General features: G+C 44.4%; 1 protein-coding gene across 1 annotated transcript; it reads right to left on the bottom strand.

Annotated features, from left to right (window-relative positions):
• Positions 1-21,992: 21,992 nt before the first annotated feature.
• On the bottom strand, positions 21,993-25,995 carry LOC138472171 (transcription factor HES-5-like). Its single transcript, XM_069610208.1, has 3 exons — positions 25,867-25,995; positions 25,255-25,432; positions 21,993-23,144 (listed from the first exon to the last, which is right to left on the bottom strand). Exons 1-3 carry the CDS (start codon positions 25,924-25,926, stop codon positions 22,912-22,914), a joined length of 471 nt encoding a protein of 156 aa, XP_069466309.1. The 5' UTR covers positions 25,927-25,995; the 3' UTR covers positions 21,993-22,911.
• Between the last annotated feature and the right edge of the window lie 409 nt (positions 25,996-26,404).

Raw genomic sequence — 26,404 nt, 5'->3', positions numbered from 1 at the left:
GGAAAGTAGTAGAGGGGAAGGTAGAGGAGAGCAGAGAGTTGTAGGCAGCAAGGGAGTCATAGATGGACAACATCGGTTGGACAAAGAGAGTAAGGGAGAGGGAGAGAAAGAGGGAGAGGAAGGAAGAGAAGGGAGAAGGGTAAAGGGTAAGAAAAGAGAGAACACCAGGGCGAGGAGTACAAGCACGCAAGAACTAACAAAAGATAGCTTGGTGATTGAAAGGTCCATTTCTTGAGATATTTTATTCTTGTGGGACCTCAGGTTAGGATCCAATCAGAAATTGCACTTGGGGAGTAAGAGAGCTAAGGTGGCCGACTTTAGGTCCTCAGGAGTAGCCAGTCAGAACGTGATTAGTAGGGGTAACTGATCTCTAATGACTATCTTGGGGTTTAGGGATGCCTTGGCTATGGAGGGAAAAGATCATGGGAGGCAAAGAGAGAGAGGGCGTCCCGTAGTTACACCCTCTTTGAATCTGTTAACACAAACCTTTCAACTGTCTTCAAGAGCTGGCGTGTTCTTGAGACAATTTTTGACACTATTGAGTGTACTCCCTGGAGCTCAGGGTTCAAGTCCCCAGAGCGTAAAAATGTGCTACAGGCCGACATAAAGGTGGTACTTTTGTCTAAAGACACTTTCTTAATGCTCCCAGACATATCTGTGATCTTTGAAGGTGGGGTTACTTTTTCACCTCTCTTTCCCATCCACCTCCAAAGGGCCAGTGATCTTAAATCTATACATGGAGCTGCTGTGAGCCCTACTAGCCACACACAACATCCACATCCACTGATATGCTGACGACACAAGCTTTACCTCAAGACTGACTCCATCAATGACATTTAAAGGCTCGAAACCTGCCTCTTGCTGATCCATTCTTGGATGTCCAGTGTATTCTTGAAGCTCAACACCTCCAAGACTGAATTCCTACTCCTCATCAACAACACCGAACACCCAGGCATACAGACCTGGCTATCAACCATGAACTCTGAGGGCTTCACACCCGAGCTCACCTCCTGTGCCAAGTCCCTTGGGTTCCACATCGACAAACACCTTTCCTTCAAGGCACACATAGCTAAGAAATCTCAGACAGCTTGGTATCAGGTCTGCCTCCTGCGAAATGTCCTCCTCCTCCCTTCCTCCCTCTGTACAGTTTTAGATCTAGCATTCAAGCACCGGTCCTGTCCCACCTGGATGGGGGCAGTGCACTCCTCTAAGGCCTCCCATCATCCTCCCTTGTGCCCCTGAGAAGTGTCCTAAACGCGGCCGCAATCCTCATCAAGGGTCGATGCAGTTACGACCACATCATCCCGGCCCAAATTGAACTTCACTAACTCTAAACTGCATGTACACATCACCTTCAAGTCTTGCTGCATCATCTATAAGGCAGTCACCCTCAAGTCATTGTAGGGAGGCACAATTTGTAAAAACTTAATTAAAGTTTTGGGGTTTGGAAAAACTCCTACTCTGCCCTATAACTAGGATGGGAGTAATCTTGACCATCAAATAATTAATAAAACAGTCCTAGTGAAGTTCATGAAATCAAAATGGCCTATGCTAACAAGGCCTAAGCCCTGCCCTATCTCTTGTACAAAAAAGTGTAAAAAGGAGATATGTATGTAAAGGAAAATCAGCGTTCAAATATAAAGAATAAATGTGGCTGAATCAGCTCTCCTCCCCATGTTAGACCACACGGATTAAAATGGTCCTTGTAGGTAGGATGACACACTCTGGCTTGGATTTCCAACACAAAACAATTTGAGACGTGGATCGAGGCCCACCTAGCCTTCCACGTTGAAGTCTCTCTTTCTTGTCTTTCAAATAACGTTTCCAACAAAACTTTCACACCGGACCCCCAGTGTCGGGCTCAGACCTCTTCAAAACACAAGTTTGTGTTGGTATCCCTCTGCCGAGCTCAGACCTTTCAAAACAAAAGTTCAACAATACTTGCAGGGGGTCACTTACGCAAGCTTATTACACTTTGGGTCTCCCTCAGTCGGGCTCAGAACGCATTCAGATGTCAAGGACTTTTGAATGTGTGTGTCTTTCTTTACAGACCTCCGCAGGACCACTTCGACTCAAAGTTCAATGTTCAGCTTTTTACCCTCCCCTTCTCTCGTGGTAAATTTTGCTCACTTCGCTTTTACAGTTTATTCACTTTACCGCTACAATGTACCTTTCATGCAGACTTTCGAGTGGGCTACTTCCTTTCACCAGACCACTCCATTACTCAGTATCGCTGATTTCACAGATGTCCTTACTTCAAAGTTCATTCACAGGTCTGCCTTTCTTCGCATCTCATCCACCACACGCATGCAGCTTCAGTTGCGATATAGTGTTGCCACTTCCATTTTTCTTTAACACACCGGTCTCTCAGGTCGCCTGCCAACTTAACGGATGTGTGCATATCTTTCTTGGTTTTACGATTTCCAATGTACGAGTCAAGGTTAGTACCACAGGCTTGGCCTCGCCTCCCCAACTCTGCGTTTCACCCAGGAGGTTTACTGGTGTCATTGAAACACAATGCAGCCTTTTGCTTTGGGATCTGGACTTCTCCACGTGTCTTTTGTGGCCTTTTGGAGGCAACAACCTCCTGTAAGGAACTCCTGGGGTTTTGGACCCGCTGCTCTCATTCCTTGGTCTGTCGCTCTGCTCCAGTAGGTTCGCCTTCGCCCCTCAGAAGTTCTGCTCGTGTTCCACCTTGTTCAGAGTGTGTCTCTAGGTTCTGCCTTTCATCCGTCTGAGGAGAGCTAATTGGTATTAGGTGTATGCACTTAAAGTCAAGTGCCTGACATTGCCTAACCCGATTATTGGGACATGTCTAGTACGATGTATATGAGTTAGGGCCTCATTACGACTTTGGAGGTTGCCATGGCGCTATTAGCGCCATGGCTGCCTCCAAAATCATGCCCGGGTCCGGCTGGTGGAGAGGGGACTTACCGGGACATTCCGCCCTAGGCGGACCTGGTAAGTCCCCATTCCAAATGCCATTCCCCATTCCCATTTGAGCCCCCATAGGGCTCAATGGGAAGGCGCTAATAACAGGCCCGCTATTTGCGGGCCCGTTATTAGCTCCAAGGTCCCTTAACGGGTCCCATAAAGAACGTGTGGTCAGACCACACGTCCTTTACGGTTCCCGCCAAGGGACCTCGGAATTGGGCATTAAGGGATTACCGGCACCAGTCTCCTTAATTGTGCCCGGTATCCCTTACCGCCCACCTCGTAATGAGGCCCTTAGTCTTGTCACTCTTCCTCTGCCTATTTTTTGTGTAAAAAGGGGGGGATGTTGAGACCTCAGAGAATCCTAAAAAATAGGATGGGTTAGGTCATGGGTGCACAACATACGGCCCGCGGGCCAAGTGCGGCCCGTGATGCTGCTGGATGTGGCCCGGCAGGGTTGAAGACTTTCCTAATGGAAGACGGCCCACAAGCAGCAACGGCCGCCCTCCATTAAGAAAGTCTTTGTTTTCTTCCTTGCCGGGCCATGAAAAAGACTGCCCCTCGTTGGCTCAGTCAGCACACACTACGTTACTCCTGTGAGTCACGTAGTGTGCGTATGCTGCACCAATGGGGGGGGCAGCAGTGCGGCTGACGTGGCCAATAAGGCTTAATGCTGGAAGGCATTTCAGCATTGCCACGCCAGCCGCACAAAAAGTCATCCCCCCCTGCCTGCCTGCACGTCTTCTCTGCCCTGCAGCTCGCCCACCCGCCCGGTGAGTTCATAAAAAAATGATTTGTGAATGACAGCCAGGTGGGCGGACAGCAGCATGGCAGGCTTTACCAAGCCCCCAGCTTCACCGAAGGAAGCTGGGGCTCGGTGACCTAATCTGCCCTGGCAGGGGCGCCGAGTACGGGGGAGCCTGGGGGGCCGGCCCCCCAACAGAATGAAGTCGGGGCTGAGCCGCCACGGGCCGGAGTGAAGAGACGCAGTATGAATGGCCCTTTGTTCCATCCATACTGTGTATCTCTCTGGCGGCCCGGGTAAAATCGGGGGAAAAACGATGTTTAGAAATTGTGGGACAGATGCAAAGCAAGAGGCTCTTGCTTTGCATCTGTCCCTCAATTTCTAAAAATCGTTTTGCGTTAGGTGTACTTCTACATCTGTGCACCGGGGTGCACAGATGTAGGGGTACACCCAACCCAAAACGATTTTTAGAAATGGAGGCACAGATGCAAAACAAGTCTGTCCCTCAATTTCTAAAAATCATTTTGGTTTTGGTGTATTTGTACATCTGTGCACCCCTGTTGGCAAGAGGGGTGCACAGATTTAGAGGTACACCTAACCCAAAACTATTTTTAGAAATGGAGGCACAGATGCAAAACAAGTCTATCCCTCAATTTAAAAAAATCGTTTTGGGTTGGGTGTATTTGTACATCTGTGTACCCCTGTTGGCAAGAGGGGTGCACAGATGTAGAGGTACACCCGACTTTTGATGGGACAACATCAGCACCTCTCAGTTCAGCTGCTACACTCTTATTGACAAGGCCCCAGCACTTCTCAACAGATGTATTTCTTTTTATTTTAATTGGTTAATTATAATGCGTGTACTGCCCAGAGGTTTCTAAGCGCGGACTGAGGGAGTGAACCTGTGTTGCGCAGTCCGAGGGAGCGAACCTGTGTTGCGCGGTCCGAGGGAGCGAACCTGTGTTGCGCGGAGCAAGGGAGCGAACCTGTGTTGCGCGGACCGAGGGATCGAACCTTTGCTGCTCTGTGTCGTCTTGCTTCCAAGGCAAGCACGTTGCCCCTGAGCTATCCTTCCGATGCTCTAAAGATCTGAAGTACATTTAATGATTCAGAACCAGAACTATTGAGCAAGTCTGTCATCAGAATAACTCAACACTGTCGTGGTCATACAAGAGCTCATATATTTAAAGGGATGGAATTACTCAGAATGTAGCAGCACTATTCAATAACGCAAAGTTCTTAAGCATAGTTAATGTGAAAATACTACACTTCTCACCTTTGGGACAGTACTGCCACTTCTCACAGAGGCTTCTACACCTCTTATGGGGCAGCACTGATCCAGCCTACTGCTCACATGCTCAGAATTGTCATTTCTCAGCAGGACTGCAACACTATACCATTGTGTTCTGTATGTTGACTGCTTCTTCACCACCAATGTGGATTCATGGCTCTCTCCCAGTGTCTAAATAGTAGATCTGTCTACATTCAATTGGCAACAGGCATGTCCGGAGCTGCCTGCTGTCCATAAGCTGAATGAAAGAATGAGCTCTCTCAGACACAAGTTAACACACCTGCACACACATTGAATGAATATGGTATGGATCTATAGATCGAGAAACTGGAGTGACAATTCAGTGTTTTAACAGAAATATAATTAATATACATGGGGTCACTGAGATGAGCAAGAGTGAAACTGTACATTCAGTTGTGAGATTGGGGGGGAGGTGCATCACTGTTGAAAGCAGTCATTCCGCAATGCTGGGCACACTAAGAGCCTCATTCCAACCCAGGCGTTAAGGGGTTTACGGCGCCGTAAACGGCGCCGACCCTTAACGCCTGATTACAAGGTCCCTTAGCGCCATGGTGAGTTTAACGCCTGCTTTTTGCAGGCGTTAAAATCCATGGCGCTAAGGGACCTTGGAGATAATTACGGCACCGTAATTTACGGTAGCGTAATTATCTCCTTCCCCACTCCCATTATGCCCTATGGGGCAAAAATGGGAATGTGGAAGGGTAAATGGGAAATGGGGATTTACCGCGCCACTCACCTTGGAATGGGGCGGTAAATCCGCCAACCACCATGGCGTAAACGTAGTTTACGCCATGGCGGTAAAGGTACGACCCAGGCGGTAACTTACCGCCTGGGTCGTAATGAGGCCCTAAGACTGGGCTATAAATAACAATAAACGCTTAGTTGTCATTGGATTCCTTCAGTCAGTATGATAGCTCAGTGAGTTAAGCGCCTGTCTCTGGCATCAGTGTGCAGCTTTCCGTTTGGCTCGCTTAGCGAGATGAGCCCCTGCCTCTGATGGCTGTGTGAACATTTGATTTTCACTACAGGGGCCGAGATACCCCCCACCTCTGCCTGATTATAAGCAAGCGAGCAGCCCAACCCATGCCCTGGCCAAAGATATTTTATAGCACTATTCATAAGGAATTGCAAAAAGTCATAAAATTAACAGGAACTTAATCTTAGCAACAGTCTGTCAACCTGCTGAGCTACCCTGATAGCCTTCTACTTTAGAGCCTTCTACTTGGGGCATAGTGTTTGCTCGAGGGGTGGGTGTCTTGGGGCATAGTGTTTGCTTGAGGGGTGGGTGCCTTGGGGCATAGTGTTTGCATGAGGGGTGGGTGTCATGGGGCATAGTGTTTGGTTGAGGGGTGTGGGCCATGAGGCATAGTGTTTGCTTGAGGGGTGGGTGTCTTGGGGCATAGTGTTTGCTTGAGGGGTGGGTGCCTTGGGGCATAGTGTTTGCATGAGGGGTGGGTGTCATGGGGCATAGTGTTTGGTTGAGGGGTAGGGGCCATGGGGCATAGTGTTTGATTGAGGGGTGTGTGTCTTGGGGCATAGTGTTTGCTTGAGGGGTGGGTGCCTTGGGGCATAGTGTTTGCATGAGGGCTTGGTGTCATGGGTCATAGTGTTTGGTGGAGGGGTGGGGGCCATGGGGCATAGTGTTTGCTTGAGGGGTGGGTGTCTTGAGGCATAGTGTTTGCTTGAGGGGTGGGTGCCTTGGGGCATAGTGTTTGCTTGAGGGGTGGGTGTCTTGGGCATAGTGTTTGCTTGAGGGGTGGGTGTCTTGGGGCATAGTGTTTGGTTGAGGGGTGGGAGCCATGGGGCATAGTGTTTGGTTGAGGGGTGGGGGCTATGGGGCATAGTGTCGCACTCCAAGAGTGAACCCAAAAATAAAGCTAAAACAGGCACAGTTAGGGGATGTACATCCTTTGCTTTTTGTGGAAACCTTACTCAACTAAGGCCATACTCCTCTTGGGCAATCCAAACAGCAAAGTATAGCAGTACAAAATAATGGAATGTCCAATGAAGTGTCAATAAAATATATATCATTTAATTAAACAGACGATATGCAATAACTAAATAGAAATAAAATAACAATGGAAAATGTGTAGTACAAAATATAAGTTTGAAATACAAATAAAAATCATTACACCTCAAAAACATTCTTTTCCCATGTGTTTTAATAAGAATTGGGGGTTGAAAAATCCTCCTGCGACGCCACGCCCCACCATGCCTATCGCCCTACCCACATTTACTTTTCGGCCCACTATAGCCATCATGTAAGGTACTTTTGGCCCTCTGTCAAAATCAGTTGTGCACCCCTGGGCTAGGTGAACAAAAAAGGAGGGACTGCCCTGTCTCACCATCGGCTGCCTCGCCCCCACTCCCCCAAAGACCCCTCACCCAGGTGATCCTCCCGCACTGGTCCACCCCCAGGGTCTGGATCCAAAGGCGATGGCCGTGCCTTGGCCACCTGAGAGAGAGATCCCTGGGGACTAGTGGGTGAGACACCCTTTGATTTCTCACATTACCCAGCTGGCTCGTGGAGAAACTCTGCATCTCCGGCTGACAGCGCACCACCAGAAGCCAGGACACGTGCAGACTTGAATTCCGCCACTGCAAAAAGGAAAGGACCAGAAAACAAGCCTTCTCTGCCTATGCCCCAAGACTATGGAACCTCCTCCCTGTTGGCATCAGACTACCACCCACACTCCTACAATTCAGAAAAGAACTCAAGACCCACCTCTTCAAGAAGTCTCTCCTCCTCAACACCTAGTTCGTCGCATCACCCCTCATGCCACCTGACTCACTGGACGCCGGCCGCCCTTCTACCTCTGCCACCCGGTACAGCTGTAACCCTCTTCTGTCCAACTCTATATCCTACCCACCGCTGTAGATCTGTTCTGTTGTTACCACTGAAAAGCACTCTGTTATGCATGTTTATTGTTATACACTTCTGTAAAGCGCTCTGTTATGTATCTGTATTGGTGGATACTTCTGTAAAGTACTCTGTTGCTTCTCGAAGTTAGGTTCAGATTCAATAAATACAATAATAATAATAATAATAATAATCATCATAATAATAAAAGAGCACTTGATTTTATGTTAGCATTGTATTTTCATGCTGGTATAAAACCAATTGATTCCTACACCAGCAAAAGCAGGTGGATTCCATAGGAATTCATTGCAAATGCTGCCATCCATGCGGCAGGCGACTTTTACTCATTTTGCACTAGGAAGTGTAAAGGTGATTTTGCCAGCTTTTTACACCTACCTTTTGCACTTCTTTCGTGTAAATGACAACATTTACACAGAGAGAACATGCTTGCTAAGTGCAAACATAGTAGGTCCACTGGATTCAATTTACGTGCATTAGCTGACGTATGTTTTGAAAATCACTCATGAAGAGTGATGTTTTTGTGGAAGATTTTTTCCAAAAACATTTTTCGAGCGAAAAGTTACATGTGAGCTATTATTAGAAAGTTATTTTCACATTATGTCATCAAGTGTATTCAAATTCAGAATACCAGCAGAGAGGGAATCATGATTGCACTGAATAATTTAAATACTCTAAAGATTGATAACTTAGACAAATAAACTCTACAAGGTCGGCCTACTGGAATGAGGGAAAGGTTTTGCTGCAGTGGTAACCACAGTCTACTAATGACCCCAGTCCAATGCTCCAACAGTGATCCCAACCTTTTCCAGCCAGATGTGCAGAGCCCCATGCATTGTCATTGTTTGTTTGTTTGTTTGTTTAGTATTTATTATGCGCACCGGACCCTGGAGTATAAGGGCGCAAAAGGTAAGACAATGTACAGCTTAGAGAATAGTTACAGGTTACAAGTTGCAGGTCATCGGTTAAAGGGATGTGATACATGTGACAGTTAACAGGCAGTGGGAACAAGTTCATGCATTCATTTAACATTTGTTGTCGTCAACCAGTTGATCACATTTTGCCTGAATTTGGTAAAAGATTGTTCTAGTCTCATAGTGATGGGTAGTTCATTCCACAATTGAGCGGCTTTGACTGGGAAGCTAGTTCCGCCTATGGTGGCAAGTTTAAATCAGGGTACTTGTAGATGATTGGTGTTGGCTAGTCTTGTTTGTCTTGTGGAGTGAGTTCTGGTGAATCTGTCCTTCAAGTATTGTGGGGCTTTATTATAAAGTGATTTGTGTGTAAGGGATGCCGTTTTGAGTCTGATTTTCTCGTAGGTGGAGAGCCATTTGTGTTTCCTTCCTGTCTCTCAGATGTGTTCTCTCTTGGGAATGTTCAAAGCAGCTCGGAGGGCATTGTTTTGCTGTATCTGAATTTTGTTAATGGTGGATTTAGTGGCTCCTATGTACAATGCGTTACAGTAGTCTAGTTTGGAGATGATTAGGGCTCTGGCTAATGTTAGACAACTGTGCTGAGATAAGAATTGTTTTCCTGCTCTAATTAATTTACATGTATAAGCTGTTGATGAGGCTAGAGAATTTACCTGTTTGGAGAATGACAAGGTAGAGTCAAGGTACATACCTAACGTTTTTACTTCTTTGGCTACTTGTATACAGTTCTCATTGATGATAAAGGAGGAGTAGTTTGTACTTAGTTTATTAATGAGGGGAGCGGTACCTAGGATAAGAAGCTCAGTTTTATCATCGTTCAGGCATAAGCCATGGGTTGCCATCCATGCCTGAACGATACTGTACATTTTGTTCACCACTGCTAAATCCTTTTCGTAATCCCCTGTGAGTGGGAGGAGGATCTGGGTATCATCAGCGTAGTTAGTATACGTGATACCCAGATGATCCAAGTCATCAAACAGGGGCTTAGTGAAAATGTTATATAGCGTTGGTGAAACGCAAGATCCCTGTGGCACGCCACATGTGATGGGGATAGGGTCTGCAGCTGCTGTAGGAGAGAAGACCTTCATGGTGCGGTCACTAAGGAATGATTGGATCCACACTATAGCCTCAGTGGAGAAGTGTGCTGCTGTATCTAGGTGATTGCACAAGACTTTATGATCCACTAGGTCGAATGCGGCAGATAAGTCTAATAGCAGGAGAAGTGCTGGTTTTCCAGAATCTCATACTTTATCTATTTGGGCTTTTAGGTCAATCAAAACAGTTTCTGTGCCGTGCAGTGGACCGAAACCGGATTGACGGGAGCCTAGTAGTTGGTTTTGTTCCAGGAAGTTCTGGATTTGGATATATGCCATCTTGTCCAGGATCTTCAAGAGGAACGGTACGGTAGTAATCGGTCTATAATTGGTGGGTATGGCTGGGTCTAAAGTTGCCTTTTTTAGGAGTGGGAGCACCCAGGACTCTTGTAGGTTACTCGGGATAGTGCCTGTGGTAAAGGAGGCATTAATCAACTTTGTGATGAACGGTGCTACGTCTCGTGCAGCATCTTTGATGAGTTGTGCTGGGCAGAGGTCTCCTTTGCAGTTGGACGGTTTTAGGCTGAGTATTACTTTCTCGACCTCTAATATAAAGACTTTGGGGAAGTGGAATTGGGAGGTAAGTTTAGGGTTGGAGAGCGTCTTAGTAGGGTAGGGAGTAATGTGGCAGAGGCTAAGGTCTCTCGTTTTAGTTCTATTTTCTTTTGAAGGTTTAGGACTTTGTTGGATAATGCATACTGGATTTCAGAGCACCATTTTTTGTCTTTGAGGCAGTTATCTTGAGGCTTTAGGGGGTTTCCCAGTTCTCCAAGTATGGAGAACAATTCTTTTGTACTTCAGTTGGCTTGTGTAATTCTGTTGTTGTAGGTCTCTTGTTTAGCTGAGATGATTTCTTTTTTATATTGAGATGAGATGGTGATTAATTTCAGTTTATTTTCTCGAGTGGGGTGAGCTTTCCACGTATTTTCCCATTTCCTTTTTTCTAGTCTAAGATTTTTTAGGAGAGGGGTGAACCAGTTATTCAGGTGGCTCTGGGGTTTACTATTTCTGAGCTTAAGCGGAACAATATCATCAAGGGTTTTGTTCATAATATTATTGAATTCTTCCACTAAGTCGTTCGGGTTAAGGTTGTTAGGTAGAGCGTTCAAGTGGGCATGATGCCGGGGAGTAGTTTGTCTAGTGTCATATTTTTTTTATTTCTGGTAAGTGCAGGAGGTGCACAAGGTTGTTGTAGTTTAGGGGTTGTAGTGTCCAATGAGAATGGAATTAGATGGTGATCTGTCCATATTTGAGGTGAGATAATAGGGGTGGTGATTTTGCAGTTATGGTCAGCAATCCAATCTAGGGTTCTCCCTTTGATATGCGTGGGCTCAAACACTCTTTGGATGTAGCCCAGTTCAGTTAGAATGTTGGATGCTGCTATGGCTTGTGGGTCGTTGATATCATTGAGGCCAATATTAAGGACGCCAAGCAATATTGATTGGGTGGTGTCTTTGAGGTTTTCTGAGAGGATGGTAGATAGATCTTCTATGAAGGTCTTGATGGGACCTGGAGGTCTATATATCAAGTGGAGGTTAAGAGTTTGAGAGTTGGCTGTGGGAGTCTTAGTAGACATTATCTCACAAGATTCAATGGTAGGTGAAAGAGTAAGTCTCATCCCAAGCTTAGTTTTGGCAATGATGGCTAGTCCGCCACCTCGAGCTCCACATCTATCCATTCTGAGGATGGTGTAATTGTCGGGAACAGTTAGGGATAGTGCTGGGCCTGATGCCTCATGCAGCCATGTTTCTGTTATGGGAGGAACTCATAATCTTCAGTAGAGATGACTTCAGATATTTCTATGGCATGGGCGACTAGAAATCTAGCGTTTATTAAGGCTCCTTTAAGTTTGAGTATGGTGTTTGTTGGTGGGGTGAGGCAAGGTTTATTGATACTGTGGGGTGCAGCTTTTTTCTCTATTTATTTGAGGGTTGTTATGCCTTTTGTGATTATGAGGGTTGAGTTTAAGAATGGGTTCAGTGGCCATTTTGGTTCGATTGTTGTTAGTTTCATATTTGAAAAGAGGATCAAAGATTCTAGGTAGTCGTGCTCGTAATCTTAGATTTCTTTCAGCTATATTATATTGTGTCATGGGTTGTTGTGTTATTGTTACTGTAAAGGGTGACATAATGTGTAATCCCAGTAGTGTGAGTAAGGTGCCCAAGTATACTAAGTTGGACCATATAAGGTGCATTGTAAAATGTGTAGTGTGTCCTATATCTAAGTGAAGGGCTAGTTAGCATGTGCCAGGCATCTTCTCTCACTCCAGAACTGGAGGACCACTGCCTATTTTAGGATTACAATCTCCCATCACTAGTAAGCGTACATGTGTACCAGGATTGACTGAGCATGCTCTCAAACCCCCGACACATCCATGTACTACTACAAAGATGCCTTGGAAACACAACCCGTATATTGTCACATCACATAAATCATATTGTCACCTCTCTTTAAAATTCAGCCCATATATCTTGGACTAACACACATCCAGACGAACACCCCACATGATCCCCATGATGTGCTCTGTTACTCTGTCGTCTACAACCTCTGTTCCCGCTACCCCGCCTTCTTCCTTTTTTCAGGCTCCCTCTTCCAGGAGACCATTATTTTAAACATGTTATTTTATAAACATGCTCCACTGCAGGATAATAGCTATACATTGGTAAAACAGATATATAATAGACACTTTTCGTTTTTGGAGATCTGTATTCTTACTAAAACACGGAATTGTAAACAAAAATCAGCCTCAGTGCTGGGCGGGCACGCGGTGACGTCTCAGCATGGCGTATTTACGTCACACATGACCTTGCCCCACAAGTTCATCGCAAAAAGGCGCATCGCCCTTATTTCTCTAATTAAGGTATGAATAATCTTGGTGTACCTTTTCCCTCTGTGATTTTTTGATCAGAGGATCCTTACCAATAGCAGAACTGTATCACTGCTCCTAACGTTATGTCTTTATATCCCTATTTCATTTATCGACTATGACCACTATAGATCAGCATTATATCATTTTTCAATTATTTCTCCAAGTAGCTCGAAGCCAGGCATTCCCACGCAGCCGATTTGGAGCCGGTCGTTTCGGCAGGGAGCCTTTGGCGCTGCTCGCATTCAAGCACACCCTGTTCATGTTGGCATGCTGGGATAGCACTGCAAAGACTAATATGACACAATCTGACTTTAGCCTTTACCAAGAAAATCCAGAGGGTCCAAATTAGCATATATAGCAAATTGATGACCCTCCTGATCAACCTTAAACTGACACTTTCAAGCCAACACTGGCTGATGATATCATCAAGTTAGCAAAGAGGCTGAAGGTGTCTGGGACAACCCCTGCCTGGCTACTTTCATCAAGACCAGCATCAAAGCCCCCGCCTCCTCCATCTCCCCTTTCTGCAATAATTCCTAAATTGCAGGTGAAATCCCTAGACCACTAAAAGAAGATACTATTACCCGACTTCTCCAAAAAATCCTTACACCCCAAGAACCTTATTAACTTTTGCCCAATCTCTAATTTCTACTTCATGCCCAAAATCTTTTAAAAGAATGTCACCACACAACTCACAGAATTTAGGTTGTGTCAGCAACCATATTACATGACAACTAATCTGGTTCAGGCCCTTAAATTGCACTGAAACTTCCCTTATATTCACAAGGGAAGAACTCTTCAAAGCACTAGATTTCAGCTCCTCTTCTGTACTTTTCTTGCTAGTCCTTCCAGAGGCATCTGATACAGTGGGCCACCACACCCTCTTTAAAAGACTTGCCAACGGCATTGGCATCAATGGACTAGAATGCATCACCCATGTTAAGAACATAAATAAATCATCCTCCCTTAGCCTTGGAGTCCCCCAGGGTTCTACCCTTTCACCGTGGCTTTTCGATGCTTGCCTTCGACATTTAGTTTTGATACTGAAGCAGTTCCTCCAACAAGATTTCAACTCTACACAAATGATGCCCAAATATCTTTGTTCTGAATATAAATTACACCCATGGCACTGAGATCTCCAACTGCCTCTGGAAGTGGAGAAATGGCCTACTAACACTGAACACACTTTAAACACACTTTCGGCAACCTTTACTGGACTTTGTTCCCGGCGAATTCTTACTTTTTAGCTTTTTTATATTTTGAGGGTTTGTCAGCTGTGGTATTGCATCAATACCTAGATTGCCATAGGTAGGGTTAAATCATTTTTCAAATTATATGCATATCCACTTGCGACTTCCCATTAGATATTTTGATTCTTTTGAGTGCCAAATAATTATCTTCACACTGGAATACTTTTTTAAATGTATGGTGTGTTTATTCCATATACATCCATTATTCTCTATTCCATGTACAGGTTTTTACTCTCTACACGTGTTTCACCTTTGTTCATGTCACAAAGGATCTTCAGGAGAGATATGATTGCTGTTTTTTTAAAAAGAAAGGAAAACATACATTTTCACAAAAAGATAGATTCTTTAAAAAAACAAGTGACAGATGTTTCTATATTTTCTAACATTTTTTTCAAAACAATAAATCATGAAGAAACTAGTTCCATGTAAATAACACTCACCAATTTTGTAAACTTTGGGTTTGTTTTGCCACAATTCAATCATTCAACTTTGTTTTATGTACTTTCTGTGGGTTAGCTTTAAATTTCCTTTGGGTGTTTGTACCCTATTTGAACAAGAAAGCACAAATATATTTATTTTAAAGTTTAGGTTAGATTGAGTTAAATTTTGTTAAGTTACATTCCAGTTTGCAATCAAGTTTCTAAATCTAAGGGGGAATCAGGGTTTCCTTGGCTTACCTTTTACTCAGAGGTGATCCGCATGTCACTCTCACGCTCCTTTTCTGGGGCACTTTTTTTAGCTAGCATTTTGCACATTTAAATGCCGTTTTAGCGTGTGATGTCATCACGTTCGCGGTTTTTTCGTACGCGGTGATGTCATCACGTACTAACGTGCAGTGTGGCGGCCATTTTGGATTCCGCAATCGTTATGAGACAAGTAATAACACGATATAATTCATTGTGTGTCTTTATAGTGGCATGTTTTGGTGCCGCTAAAGAAAAATTGTTTACATTTGATCAATGTTGGAGCATTGTTTGGACAATAATACATTTAGGGTAAAAGTTTACTTATTGTGTCTTGATCTAAAACAAACAGCAATTTAGTGCAATACATTTGTTGAATCAAGATTAAGTTGAGGGTTAATATTCAGAAGAAAAGAATTTCGAAAAATTGAAAAAAATAGATTAGGTTTAAAAAGTTGTAGGAAAGAAAAGAAAACGAAAAAGAGAAAGAAAGGGAAAAAGAAAGGATTTTAAAGTTTTTTTATTCAAGTAAGGAGACTTTTTTCTCTCTCAAAGCCAATTACAAAATTCATTCTCTGAGTTTAATCCAGTCTCACATGTGTCCATAGAACAAATCCATCTGGATTCTCTTTGTCTCAGGATTTGTTCTTTATTGCCACCTCGAGGTAAATCTTCAATTTTGTCTAGTCCATAGATTTTAATTGTTCCACATTGAGTCCTTTATGTTCCATTAGGCAGTGTAGTGATAATGATATTTTAGATCGTGATTCCTTATAGCACGTAAATGTTCAAATACTCTTGTCTTTAGACTCCTTATTGTGCTTCCTATATATGTTTTTGCACAAATACATTCAATTGCATTTACCACATATTTACTGTTGCAGTTTATAAACTGTTTAATTTTGTGTTCTTTTCCATTTGGTAGCATAATTACTTTCTTTCCGTTTACCATTTGCGGGCATAACTTGCAATTGCCACATTTAAATCAGCCATAGATTGGTTGCTGGTGGAACATACTTTTTATGTCTGATTTATCCGTGGATTTAAGATGACTTGGACTTAACTTATTTCTTAATGTTGGTGCTTTTCTGAAGCATATACCTGGCTTTTCATCTATATGCTTAAGTAGGGCATTATGCAATTTCAACATATTCCAATGCTTTGTTAGGATTTTTCTTAATTGTGAGGCATCTGAGCCATAGGTGGTAATAAATTTGGTTTTAATCGGTTGCTTATCTCTTCTTGGTTTGTCTCGCAGCAAATACTCTCTTGAGATTTTTTCAGCTTTTTTGATCGATTCTTTTACTCTTTTCACTTTGTAACCTCTTTGTGTAAACTTGGTGATCATTCTTTCTATGTTGGTTTCAAATGCTTCTTCTGTACTACAATTCCTCTTAATTCTTAAAACTTCTCCATATGGAATGTTTGATATGATGTGCTTCGGAAGATTGCTTTGAGCATGTAAAAGACTATTACCTGCAGTTGGTTTAACATAAAGATTTGTTAGGATTTTTTCTTTTTCTGCATACATTGCTAGATCTAGAAATTGAATTTTCTCTTTGCTGAAATTAGTCATAAATTTTAGATTAAGTTCATTTTCATTCAAATACTCCACAGATTGATCAAATTCAAATTGGTTTCCTTCCCAGATCAAAAAAATGTCATCAATAAACCTAACCCAAAAGATGATATTCTTGGAGTCGGTAAAGGCCTTGTGCTTCCAGGCATGTTTTATTTCGAAGTAGCCCATGAATAGGTTTGCATACGATGGGGCAAATCTTGATACATCGCGGTGCTTTGCTTTTGCCTGTAGATTTTTTGGTTAAAGCAAAAGATGTTGTTCTGTAGGGCAAAGTTCAACATCTCCAAGAGCATGTTGTTCTCCTCCTTGAATGATACTGATCTTGTTTTCAAAAAGTATTCAGATGCAGTAATTCCTTGGTTATGGTTGATGCTAGTATATAATGATACAACATCTAACGTTGCCAGGTTATAGTTATTTTGCCAGGGGATTGAATCCAGTTGTGGAATGATATGTTTTGTGTCTCTTATAAAGGACGCCAATTGCATTGTGAGAGGTTGTAGATGTATATTGATGAATTGTGATATTTTTTCTGTGATCGAGCCTATTCCATTTATTATAGGTCTGAAAGTTGGGTATCCCTTGTAGTGTTTATGTATTTTTGGGAGGAAGTAGATCGTGGACATTATTGGATTTTGAACATTCATATATCTATGTTCCTCTTCTGTTAGGAGACCAGTTTCAAGCCAGTTATTACTCATTTCTGCCCAAGTTTTAGTTAATTGCTTTAATGGACTTTGTTCTAATATTTCATAGTTTTGTTGCTCATTTAGTTGTTTAGAGACTTCCCTTATATAGTCTTGTCTGTTCATTAGAACCAATTTTCCTCCTTTATCGGCCATTTTTACGATAACTTCCTCATTTCTGGATAGCTTTCCAATTGCATTCCATTCTTTTGATGTTAAATTATAATTGATCCAGCTTTTCTGATTTCCTAAATAGTTTTCCCTTAGATCCTCTTTTACAGCTTTTTGGAAAAGGTCAATCACATTTTCTGAATTGAAATTTGGTGTTAATTTTTGAAGTTGGTTTTAGTTTTGTTTCTTCTGATAGAAAAGTGTCTATTTCTTGTTCCTCTATATATTGTTGTACTGTGTACTCATCTTCTCCAGCTAGGTTCAGTAAATCTACTGTTTGCTCTATAAATTCTTCCGAAAATACTGAAGGAGTTAATGTCACTTCTAACTGTGTTTGTCGTTTTGGATTTTCCTCAAAGTATTTCTTTAATTTCAATTTTCTACAAAATCTATAAAGATCTAATTGCATCTGAAAATAGTCCATTTTGTTGGAGGGGCTGAAGGAAAGGCCCTTATTAAGTGCTGAGTTTAGGTCAGCATCTAATTCCTGGTTTGAAAGATTAAGAACTAAGTCTACCTTTGATTCCCTCTCAGCTTCGATCTTGTTTGCATTCCTTGTTGATTTCTTTGGACGCTTTTGTCCTCCTCTCTTGCCTCTCCTACGCTTGGTACTGTTGTCAAAGTATTTCGTTGGGACCTTAAGCTGGTGTTTGAGTTCATGACATTTATTCGTTGACTTCTTTTGTGTAGCCGAAGTTCTTCCAAAAAAGGGCACTCATGATCGTTTACAGGAGTATCTTCTTCTCCCAAAGTTGTGCTCTCTTCTTCATTTCTAGACTGAACACGCTCTGCCGGAACTGTACGAAAACGGAGAATCTACTGTGTGGCATCCCTAATTCTACCAAGTTACATTTTAATTGGCCAGACTCCCTGGGTGCACCACCAGCCCCGGTCCAAGCTCTAATGAATCTTGCTCTCTTCCTAAATATCTTCCTTCTCGAGCTCTTCGCACATCCGCCTCCTCTCTCACGGTCAGTCGCTTCCCCAAGCAACGAGTTGGTGGTAGATCTTTTTCTTCGGCTGGGGCCTCCCTCTGAAACAGCCTCCCTGAAACTTGAGGAGAATCCTCTCTGGTTCTGGAAGCACCTCAAAACCTTTCTCTTTGCTTCTGCTTTTTCTTCTCCTCTCCCCTGCTGACATCCTGCCTGAAACTGAATCTGCACTGGTTACCTGGCCACTCTCTGATCTCGGGATCAGGTCCCTCCCTCGGCAGTCAGACACACCTGCACTGCCTTCCTGGCAACCCCCGCACTTGGGGACTGTTTTCTGTATCCCTACAGTCCCACTACTAGCACTTGACACCTGATGTCTGCACTTACCCTTACACTTGCCACCTGCTGGCCGTACCTTTTACTTATTGTTATTTATTATCCCATGTACTGCCCTATTCCCACCCCCTTACCCCTGCACTTTCCCCCTTCCCATTCACTTGCACGTTCTGAATGACACCTGGCCTAGTGGGATCGCTGTCTGTCTCCCCTCCGTTCCCCCTCCCTTGCCTCGTCGCGCCTTGGAACACTTGTGTATAGGCGCGTGATAAATGCCATATCATATCATATTATATTATATCATATCATTGGTATCATCCTACTTGAGGACATGTTACTCCCACCCCACAAATTGATGAGATTGCCCTCAAAGCGCTCTTTAAGCACTTCATGCTTGGGAAGTTCTTACCGCACTTAGAGATGACACAGAATATAGAGCTGACTACAGCCTTAGTCCTACCTAACCTTGACTATAGTTATTCCATCTACCTTGCTCTGATGAAACATCAAGCACACCCATAGCTGCTCTGCCAGACAGATCCTGGGTATTAACAGGCTGTACCCCATGATGCCTACACTCAAAGTACTCCACTGGCTCCCATTTGAGTCTGGAGTCCGACTCAAAGTATTGTTTCTGGCTCACCAATCTCTCCATAACCAGGGGTCAACTTATATGAGACTGATGCTGTCCTAGTTATCAGCCAGGAACATCAGGTGAAAATCTCTTTGACCACCCCATGTACAATAGGATAATACATGGGGCAGAACCTTTACTGCCTTCACCCTCAACCTAAGGAGCAATCTGTCAACTTCCCTTAGAAACAAACACAACTACAATACATTCAAACATACACAGAGCTTATTCAAGGTAGGCTGCCCAGACCCCTAGAACAAACTCTAGGAGCTACCCAGCCAACCCAGACTGAGTCCACGCTTGAATTGCCTCTGCCTGGCCCCTGTTGTAACTCGAGATGCCCACTTACAGGGAGCCCCCAGACTTCAATTTAGGCTGCAAATGTGCGCTTACTTGTTAGTATTGATGTATATTGTTCAAGATGTTTGTTCTGAAATAGGAATGTACCCTACTTTGTATGGTAGCTGGATTGCTTGAAAGCACTAACCTGTTCTTCTCTCCGCTTGTGCTGTGAAAAATTTCTGTTGTGTAAGGGAGGCATGGTATCACAAGTATGACACTGACACAACAGGTACAATTTGTAAAACCTTTATTGAAGTTTTCAATGGGATTGGAGAAACTCCCACATTGCCCTGTAGCTAGGATCGGAGTAGTCTCTACCATCAAATAATAAATAAGACCGTCCTAGTTGACTCTGTCAAATCAAAATGGCCTATACTAATAAAACCTAATCCCTGCCCTAACTCTTGTACAAAAAGTGTGTAAAGGAGAATGTGTATGCAAAGGAAAATCAGTGTTCAAATATAAAGATTAAATGTGGCTGAGTCAGCTCTCCTCCCCGCGTTAGCCAGCACAGAGTAAGGCGGTCCCTGTAGGCAGGCTGACACACTCTGGCTCAGGTTCTTAGCACAAAGGCCGTTCAAAATGTGGATCGAGGCCCGCCTGGCCTTCCACGTTAAAGTCTCCCTTTCCAGCTTTCAAAACACAGTTGAACAAAAAGTTCACGCCGGTTCCTCTCTGTCCATCTGAATATCATCCCCTTTCCCATGAAAAGGTGTCCTGTCTTGTTCAATGAGGAAGGCCAGTTTGGTGCATGCAGAAATTGAAAAGCCATTCGGCTAGGCCAGAGCCTTGTGGGTCCCCACGTGTTATCTCTCAGTAGTCCAATGGGAAACAGTTGCTCTTTGCTTGAAGAATGTAGCTCTGGGGGAAAGCGGGAATCAATGGAAGCCCCATGCCTACAGTGTGTGTGCTTTTGCAGGAATAGGAATACATGGACTACGTTGTCATTGGCTGATGAGGTGTGCCAAAAAAAGTCATGTGGGTTGTGAAAGTAAGGAGTATAGTATGGAAGTGAGCAAAGTGTTTCTGGATTTGTTTCTAGCTCACAACGGGTTTCACTCATTCCAGGTGATGCATTCGTAGGGGCAGAGAATGTGATACCAGATGGGGACACACTTTGCCTCCACCATCTACCTTGTCAGATGTGTTCTGGCCCCCTGCTTCTCCTTTGCTTTCCCTGCTGTCATACTTCTTCATGTGCACCCCATGTATTTGTGAGATCTGCAAAAGTGTAGAAGCACAACATTCTTGCAGGAGACAAAAGAAAGGCAGTATAGCTCAGCGAGTGTAGAACACACTGCAGAGACCTGCAGGCCACATGCTTTCATCCCATCTAGGGCAATTTAACATTTCTTCCTTCATTGCATTGAGTAACAGTGATACAGGAGAAACTGTCTGAGTGGCAAGAAAGCTCAGAAGGTTATTTGCCTCCTGCAGAGATCCGCGTGTAACCTACAATTTGAAATCTATGTTGTCTCAGCCTTTCATCATTCTGAAATTGATACAATAAAGTGCATGCCAACATGCCCTGTTCCATTTTGGAAATGTTAGACCAGTCTTGGTTTGACCTTTGCATTCTGAGACTTCTAGACCCTGAATTAGCGGATTATAAACTAGGATTACCCATCCCAGAATGCAAAATTTAAACCAGAAATGGACTAGAATCTCCTGAATACAAAGAGGCATTTTGGCAGCTATGAAATCCGCACCATAAGGTTGGAAAAGAGATGCAACCTTTGGAGCTGTATGCAGTACAATGACTAAATATATTTTGCATGTCTAATTAGTGGGTCGGGAGGATTGCTCAGGGGCAAAGCTCCTGGCAACGTGTTTGGTCTTGAACCCAAAACAATGCAGAGCAACTCAATTTTGAAACCTGGTCCATGCTTAGAGTCTCCACTCCAGTTAAGTGCGTACTAAAAAAGTAATTAATTGTGTAATTTAGATCCGTGGGGCACTTGGCACGATCTCCCACCCAGGGCTTTGAGTGGGCAGGCTCAGAAACATGGGTCTATGACTGGGCCCTGCCAAGGCCCCCTGATGTCCCCTGGCAGCCCCGGCCACTATAGGTGAAGGCTTGTTTTATAAAGCCTGAAGCTCTTGCTCATGTGCTGCCTGGCGGGGGTGTCTGTGCCCATTAAGCCAAGGCTTGTCAAGGGGGTGTTGCCTAACGTGCCAGCAGGCAACCCCCCCCCCCCTTGTTAGGCCACACCCCCTTGATGAGCCCTGGCTCGTTTTCCATTGCCACTAAAGGCACTGCTCCCACCTTCCATGAAAACCCCTCATTTATATGAAATTGACGATTAGAAAACTAAAGCTTTTACGCCATCCTGGACTGAGAGTGTTTTCTAACAGGACTTCATGTGGGATATACACTTCCGATGGCTGTCATCTTCCTTGGAAACGACAGGCCGAGGATCACACAGATTCACTGACTCAGGACTGGAACTCTAAAAAGCAGACTCCATCAATTGGCATTTCACTCTTTGGGAGCGAGGGAGAGGGGGTGGGGAAGGATGTGGGTAGCTGATACTGACCCCTACACCTGGTTGAGTGAGAGGGTAATGCGAACACGGTGCATGCCCACACACTTTGCAAAGCAAAACAAACCATTATTTCTGACAGACACTTTTATTATAACGTAAAAATGCATGTGATAAGAAGGACGCATACACAGTATGCACACAACAACTGATCGCTCCCACTGTCCAGCTTAACAGGCCTTGAGCAGCGGAACCCTTGAACATGTCAACCATAGGGATCGGTACATACAGACACTCAGAAAAGACAACTTCTTAACATTTTTAAAATGCACAGCTTGCATATCTTACATGTCCTCTCGTTTCTTTACTATAAAGCATCAATTACTATTTTCATACTAAAAACAGCAAGGCAGTAGAAATATTCCACATACTTGAGCGAATAACCCATATTTGCGTTTTCTTTTGTTTTTGCCGCCATGAGGTGCAAAGGCGCTAAGCGCCAGAAATTCTACTCTTGGTACAGCACGACCCTAAACACGAAACTGCGGTTTCTGCTAAGGCAAAAGACATGGGGCTATTATTATTCAAAGTGTCTTGAAGCTGGCCCTTCCTGCAACCAACAAAAAGGAGAACATTCTCTCTTTGTAAAAAGTAGGCAAGTCACAGACCTTACACACATACATTCATTGACGCAAACAATGCTGCAACATTTACACCTGGGCAGCGAGCGCCTTCACTGTGGAAGTACTCCTAGGATGTCCAAGGCAACACAAAGAGAGCTGGACTTTAGAACCAAATGTTGCACCTGAGTAAAGAGTAGAGCTCTGCTTGGCGCCATTTTTACTCTTTGCGTAAGAATGGATGGAGCAAGCAGGGTTCATTTCAGTTTCTTAGTGTCATGCTCTGAAGTCGCTCGATTTTATCCACAATTACAAAAAAGGGGAAAATATATTCCATACAAAATAAGAGGAATTTTGGACTGTCTACAGAAGTCATAATTTCCTCTGGGTAAGAAAGTGTCCCAAACTAAGATGGCGCACAGAAGAGTCTACCAAGGCCTCCAGGGGGTGTTGTTGGTTGTAGGGGCCGACACAGGCTTAGACGCGGAGGGTATCTTCTTAGGGGCCGGTTCCACTGTGGTGGCCTGGGCATAGTGGACCAGCTTGGCATGGATTCCCACCTGGGCGTTGTGGGCGGACAGGAAGTGGAGAGTCTCCTGGAAGCACCTGGAATACCCTTCTTGGAAGTCCATGGATGCGTGTTTCTGAAAAGGCACGATTTCTGAAAGAAAGAAGTGGCGATAGGTTAGCAATAGTCGCTTTGGCGTAAAGCGCTATATAAACTTAATAAATACAAATACAATGCTTCAATGTTGCTACTATTGCAAGGTCAAAGCAATGCCCCTTTCCACAGGGTACACAGATGATGCCAAGTCACCAGAATACCACTTTTCCTGACCTAGGTTTCCCTCTAACAAATCATTGGTATAAGATGCTCCAGTCCATTTTGATCATTTGACGTTAACCAAGACTGCAACTCCCATAATGCATTAGTCTTTAAAGTGAAAACTCAGTACAGGAAGACATGACGTTGTAACCTAAATAGTGTTGCTTCAATGCAAACGTGAATTAATACTGAACCAATTTAGTACCATTTCACTGCCCTTCCCTCCTCCACACACACCTCCAACAACCAACACTAGCCTGATTCTGAACTCTTGCTAATTATAGTGTTGAAAGCCAACATTCTCCGCTCCAGTTTCCAGAACCACCATTCTGGGGTGGATGTTAATACTGTAGGGGAAATGTCATGCTTCCCAGCAGAAAAAGCTGCATAAAACTACTGTTTACATAGAAACGTGCTCCAGTGGCACTGCAAGCATTTTCTAAAACACTGCCACTTTTGTAGTTCAAGAAAGTTTTGTTAAGCTTTCATTAAACTTGAAAAGCGGTGCTGCAGTCTCAGAAATGCCACTTTTATAAAGGAGAAAGTGTGAAGCAGCGTTTAACGGCACCTCACTGTGGACTGATTCTGAGGTGCAAGCAAAAACACGGACGTTTTCACCCAGGAAGGATGAACACTTTCTTTAAAAGCACCCTATTCTGATGAAGAGCTAATGTGGCCAGGACTTTAGCATGACCCTGATTTACTGCATGACATCAGCCTTAGCAACCATGAGAAATGCAGGGCTTGCACTGCAAGGGGATTCTGCTTTAGCCAATAAGAGGAATTAAAATACGGTACCAGTGTGAGGTGCCGTTAAATGCATTTTCGAGACTGCAGCACCACTTTTCTAGTTAATGAAAGTTTAAGAAAACTTTCTTAAACTAGAAGAGTGGCAGTGTTTTAGAAAATGCTGGCAGTGCCACTGCAAAACAGGTTTTATGCAATTGGTAGTTTTATGCAGCTTTTGCTGCTGGGAAGCACATTTCCCCTCCAATATGTATATCCACCTCAGAATTGTGGAGCTGGAAACTTGAAGGGAGAATGTCTGCTTTCAACACTATAATTAGCATGAGCTGAGAATCGGGCCCTCTGGTGCAGTATTTTAACTCCTCTTTGGCGTGCTGAAGCTGTGCTCTTGAGAGCAGAATCCCCTTGCAGTGCCTGCCCTGCATTTCTCATGGTTGCTAAGGCTGTTGTCAAGCAGTAAGTCGGACTCATGCTAAAGTCGTGCCAGCCACATTAGCACTTTATCAGAATATGGTGCTTTTAAAGAAAGTGTTCATCCGCCATGGATGAATACTTCCCTGTTTTTGCATGTACCTCAGATTCGGGCCCTAGGTTACATACCAAGTCACACCAACTGTGGTGGTATGAGGAATGCCACTCCTGTATTCCCTGTAATGTTATTGTAGTAATAGGAAAAACACTCATTGCAGAGTCAAGTATACTTATGTGGCAGCTGAGAGGGGAGTTTGGTCTCATGCACATACTGTTCTTGGCCTCTCGGTTGACACTGCAGACACAGCCGTATGATATGTTATTTATAACGCACTTAATACCCAGAGGTTTCTAAGCGCGGACCCGGGATCGAAATGTTGCTCGTCTTGCTTCCAAGGCGAGCACGTTGCCCCTGAGCTATCCTCCCGAGATTGTAGATGTTTATTTGATCGTGATCCTCGGAAGGGAGGGTTACCGAGTAACGACGGAGAGTCTAGGAGGGGGAGGGAGGTGTATCCCATTTCTTATTTAGTGGCTGCGGTGTGTAAGACTCCTTCGCTTGCAGGAATTCTAAGCAAACAATGTGAACATCTATGTGGGTTTCTGGGGCTTTGGGTAGTAAACGCCAGAAAAGAATAGTGTTGGCAACATTGGAATTGTGATTTTTTGGCGGGAAATAAAGAGCAGGGGCACGTTACAGCGGGGGTGGTCTCGGCTAGAGACTTACCGGAGTGAGGCCGGCTCTGCTCCTTCAGGTAGCTGACGGCCATCTCCAGGATGTCGGCCTTCTCCAGCTTGGCGCTGGCCGGCTGCGCCTGGAAGTGCGCCTCCAGGAGGCGCTTGAGCTGCTCGATGCTGCTGTTGATGCGGTCTCGACGCATCTTCTCCACGGCTGGCTTCCGGATCTGCAAATCAGAGAGAACAGCCAATTAGTCACACTCCCCCGACTGGCCCAACTTCTAGCATCAAAAGTTGACTGATCACTACGGCGGCCGAGTGGTGTCAAAGTCCCGGATTGGACACGCGTCGGCTTGCTGGCAATGAACCACGTGGGGCGTGTTACATTTCACACGAGTCCTTTTTTTCTGAGCTGATGTCGCCTCCGCAAGGGAGACGAGCTAAGCCGCAAATTGCCGGCTATAGAATTGACGAACATTAGCTTTAATTATCTTAACTTGCTCATTCATTTTCCATTTGGGTATAGCCTTTTAATACCCAACACACTGCCCAGTCTTGTGCTACAATGTGCTACAATGTGTGTGAACCCATAGAAGTGGACGAAGTGCCGAGTCCGAGTCCTAAGCGGTACCCAGAAAGTGCCCATTTGCCCATATCTTACCTTGTTTTTCTCTCTTGGTGTCAGCTTGGTGGGTGCCACACAGACGACACTCGGTGCCATTCTAAAGATATTGGAGGAGGTTCGGTGTTGTTTTATTGCCCCAATAGTGATATGTCCTTGCCCTTCCGCCGCCTCCATTTTATACCAGCGCGGTCTGCTGTCATTGCTGTGGGTCTCTGGGCCTGAGCTGGTTCCCACACTCCGCAGCCAATCAGAGGAAGGCGTGCAGACAATGGCAGTGCGCTGGCCCTGCCATGCTCCATTGACAATCAATAGCCCGGGGGGATAATGACCTTCTCCCAGAGGGGGCAGGTGGGGAGTGTGTGCCACATGAAAGGCCCTGCTCTTGAGAGTGTGCTGCGAGCTGGGAAAGCGCCGGGCCACCGCGGGAGGCGGCGGATTAACAGCATTCCAAGGGCACGCGGGACACTATATCACAGCAATTTGTGAATGTAGCTGCGGTGCTGGATTTGGCGGGAAGTGTGCTAATCTGTGATAGAGTGTCTGAATGAAGCGTTCCATCCACTGAGAGAGAAGC

This window comes from Ambystoma mexicanum, chromosome 8, assembly GCF_040938575.1.
Source record: "Ambystoma mexicanum isolate Mex_15411 chromosome 8, UKY_AmexF1_1, whole genome shotgun sequence".
In the NCBI taxonomy this organism is placed as follows: Eukaryota; Metazoa; Chordata; class Amphibia; order Caudata; family Ambystomatidae; genus Ambystoma; species Ambystoma mexicanum.
Note: the sequence above shows the minus strand (reverse complement) of the source record. Positions and strands in the feature narration are given on the sequence as shown.

Coding starts and splice junctions, on each gene's coding strand:
- LOC138472171 (XM_069610208.1), bottom strand. CDS start 25,926: ATGGCACCGAGTGTCGTCTGTGTGGCACCCACCAAGCTGACACCAAGA. Junction 25,433..25,866: donor CACCAAGAGAGAAAAACAAG/GTAAGATATGGG, acceptor TCTGATTTGCAG/ATCCGGAAGCCAGCCGTGGA. Junction 23,145..25,254: donor GCAGAGCCGGCCTCACTCCG/GTAAGTCTCTAG, acceptor TCTTTCTTTCAG/AAATCGTGCCTTTTCAGAAA.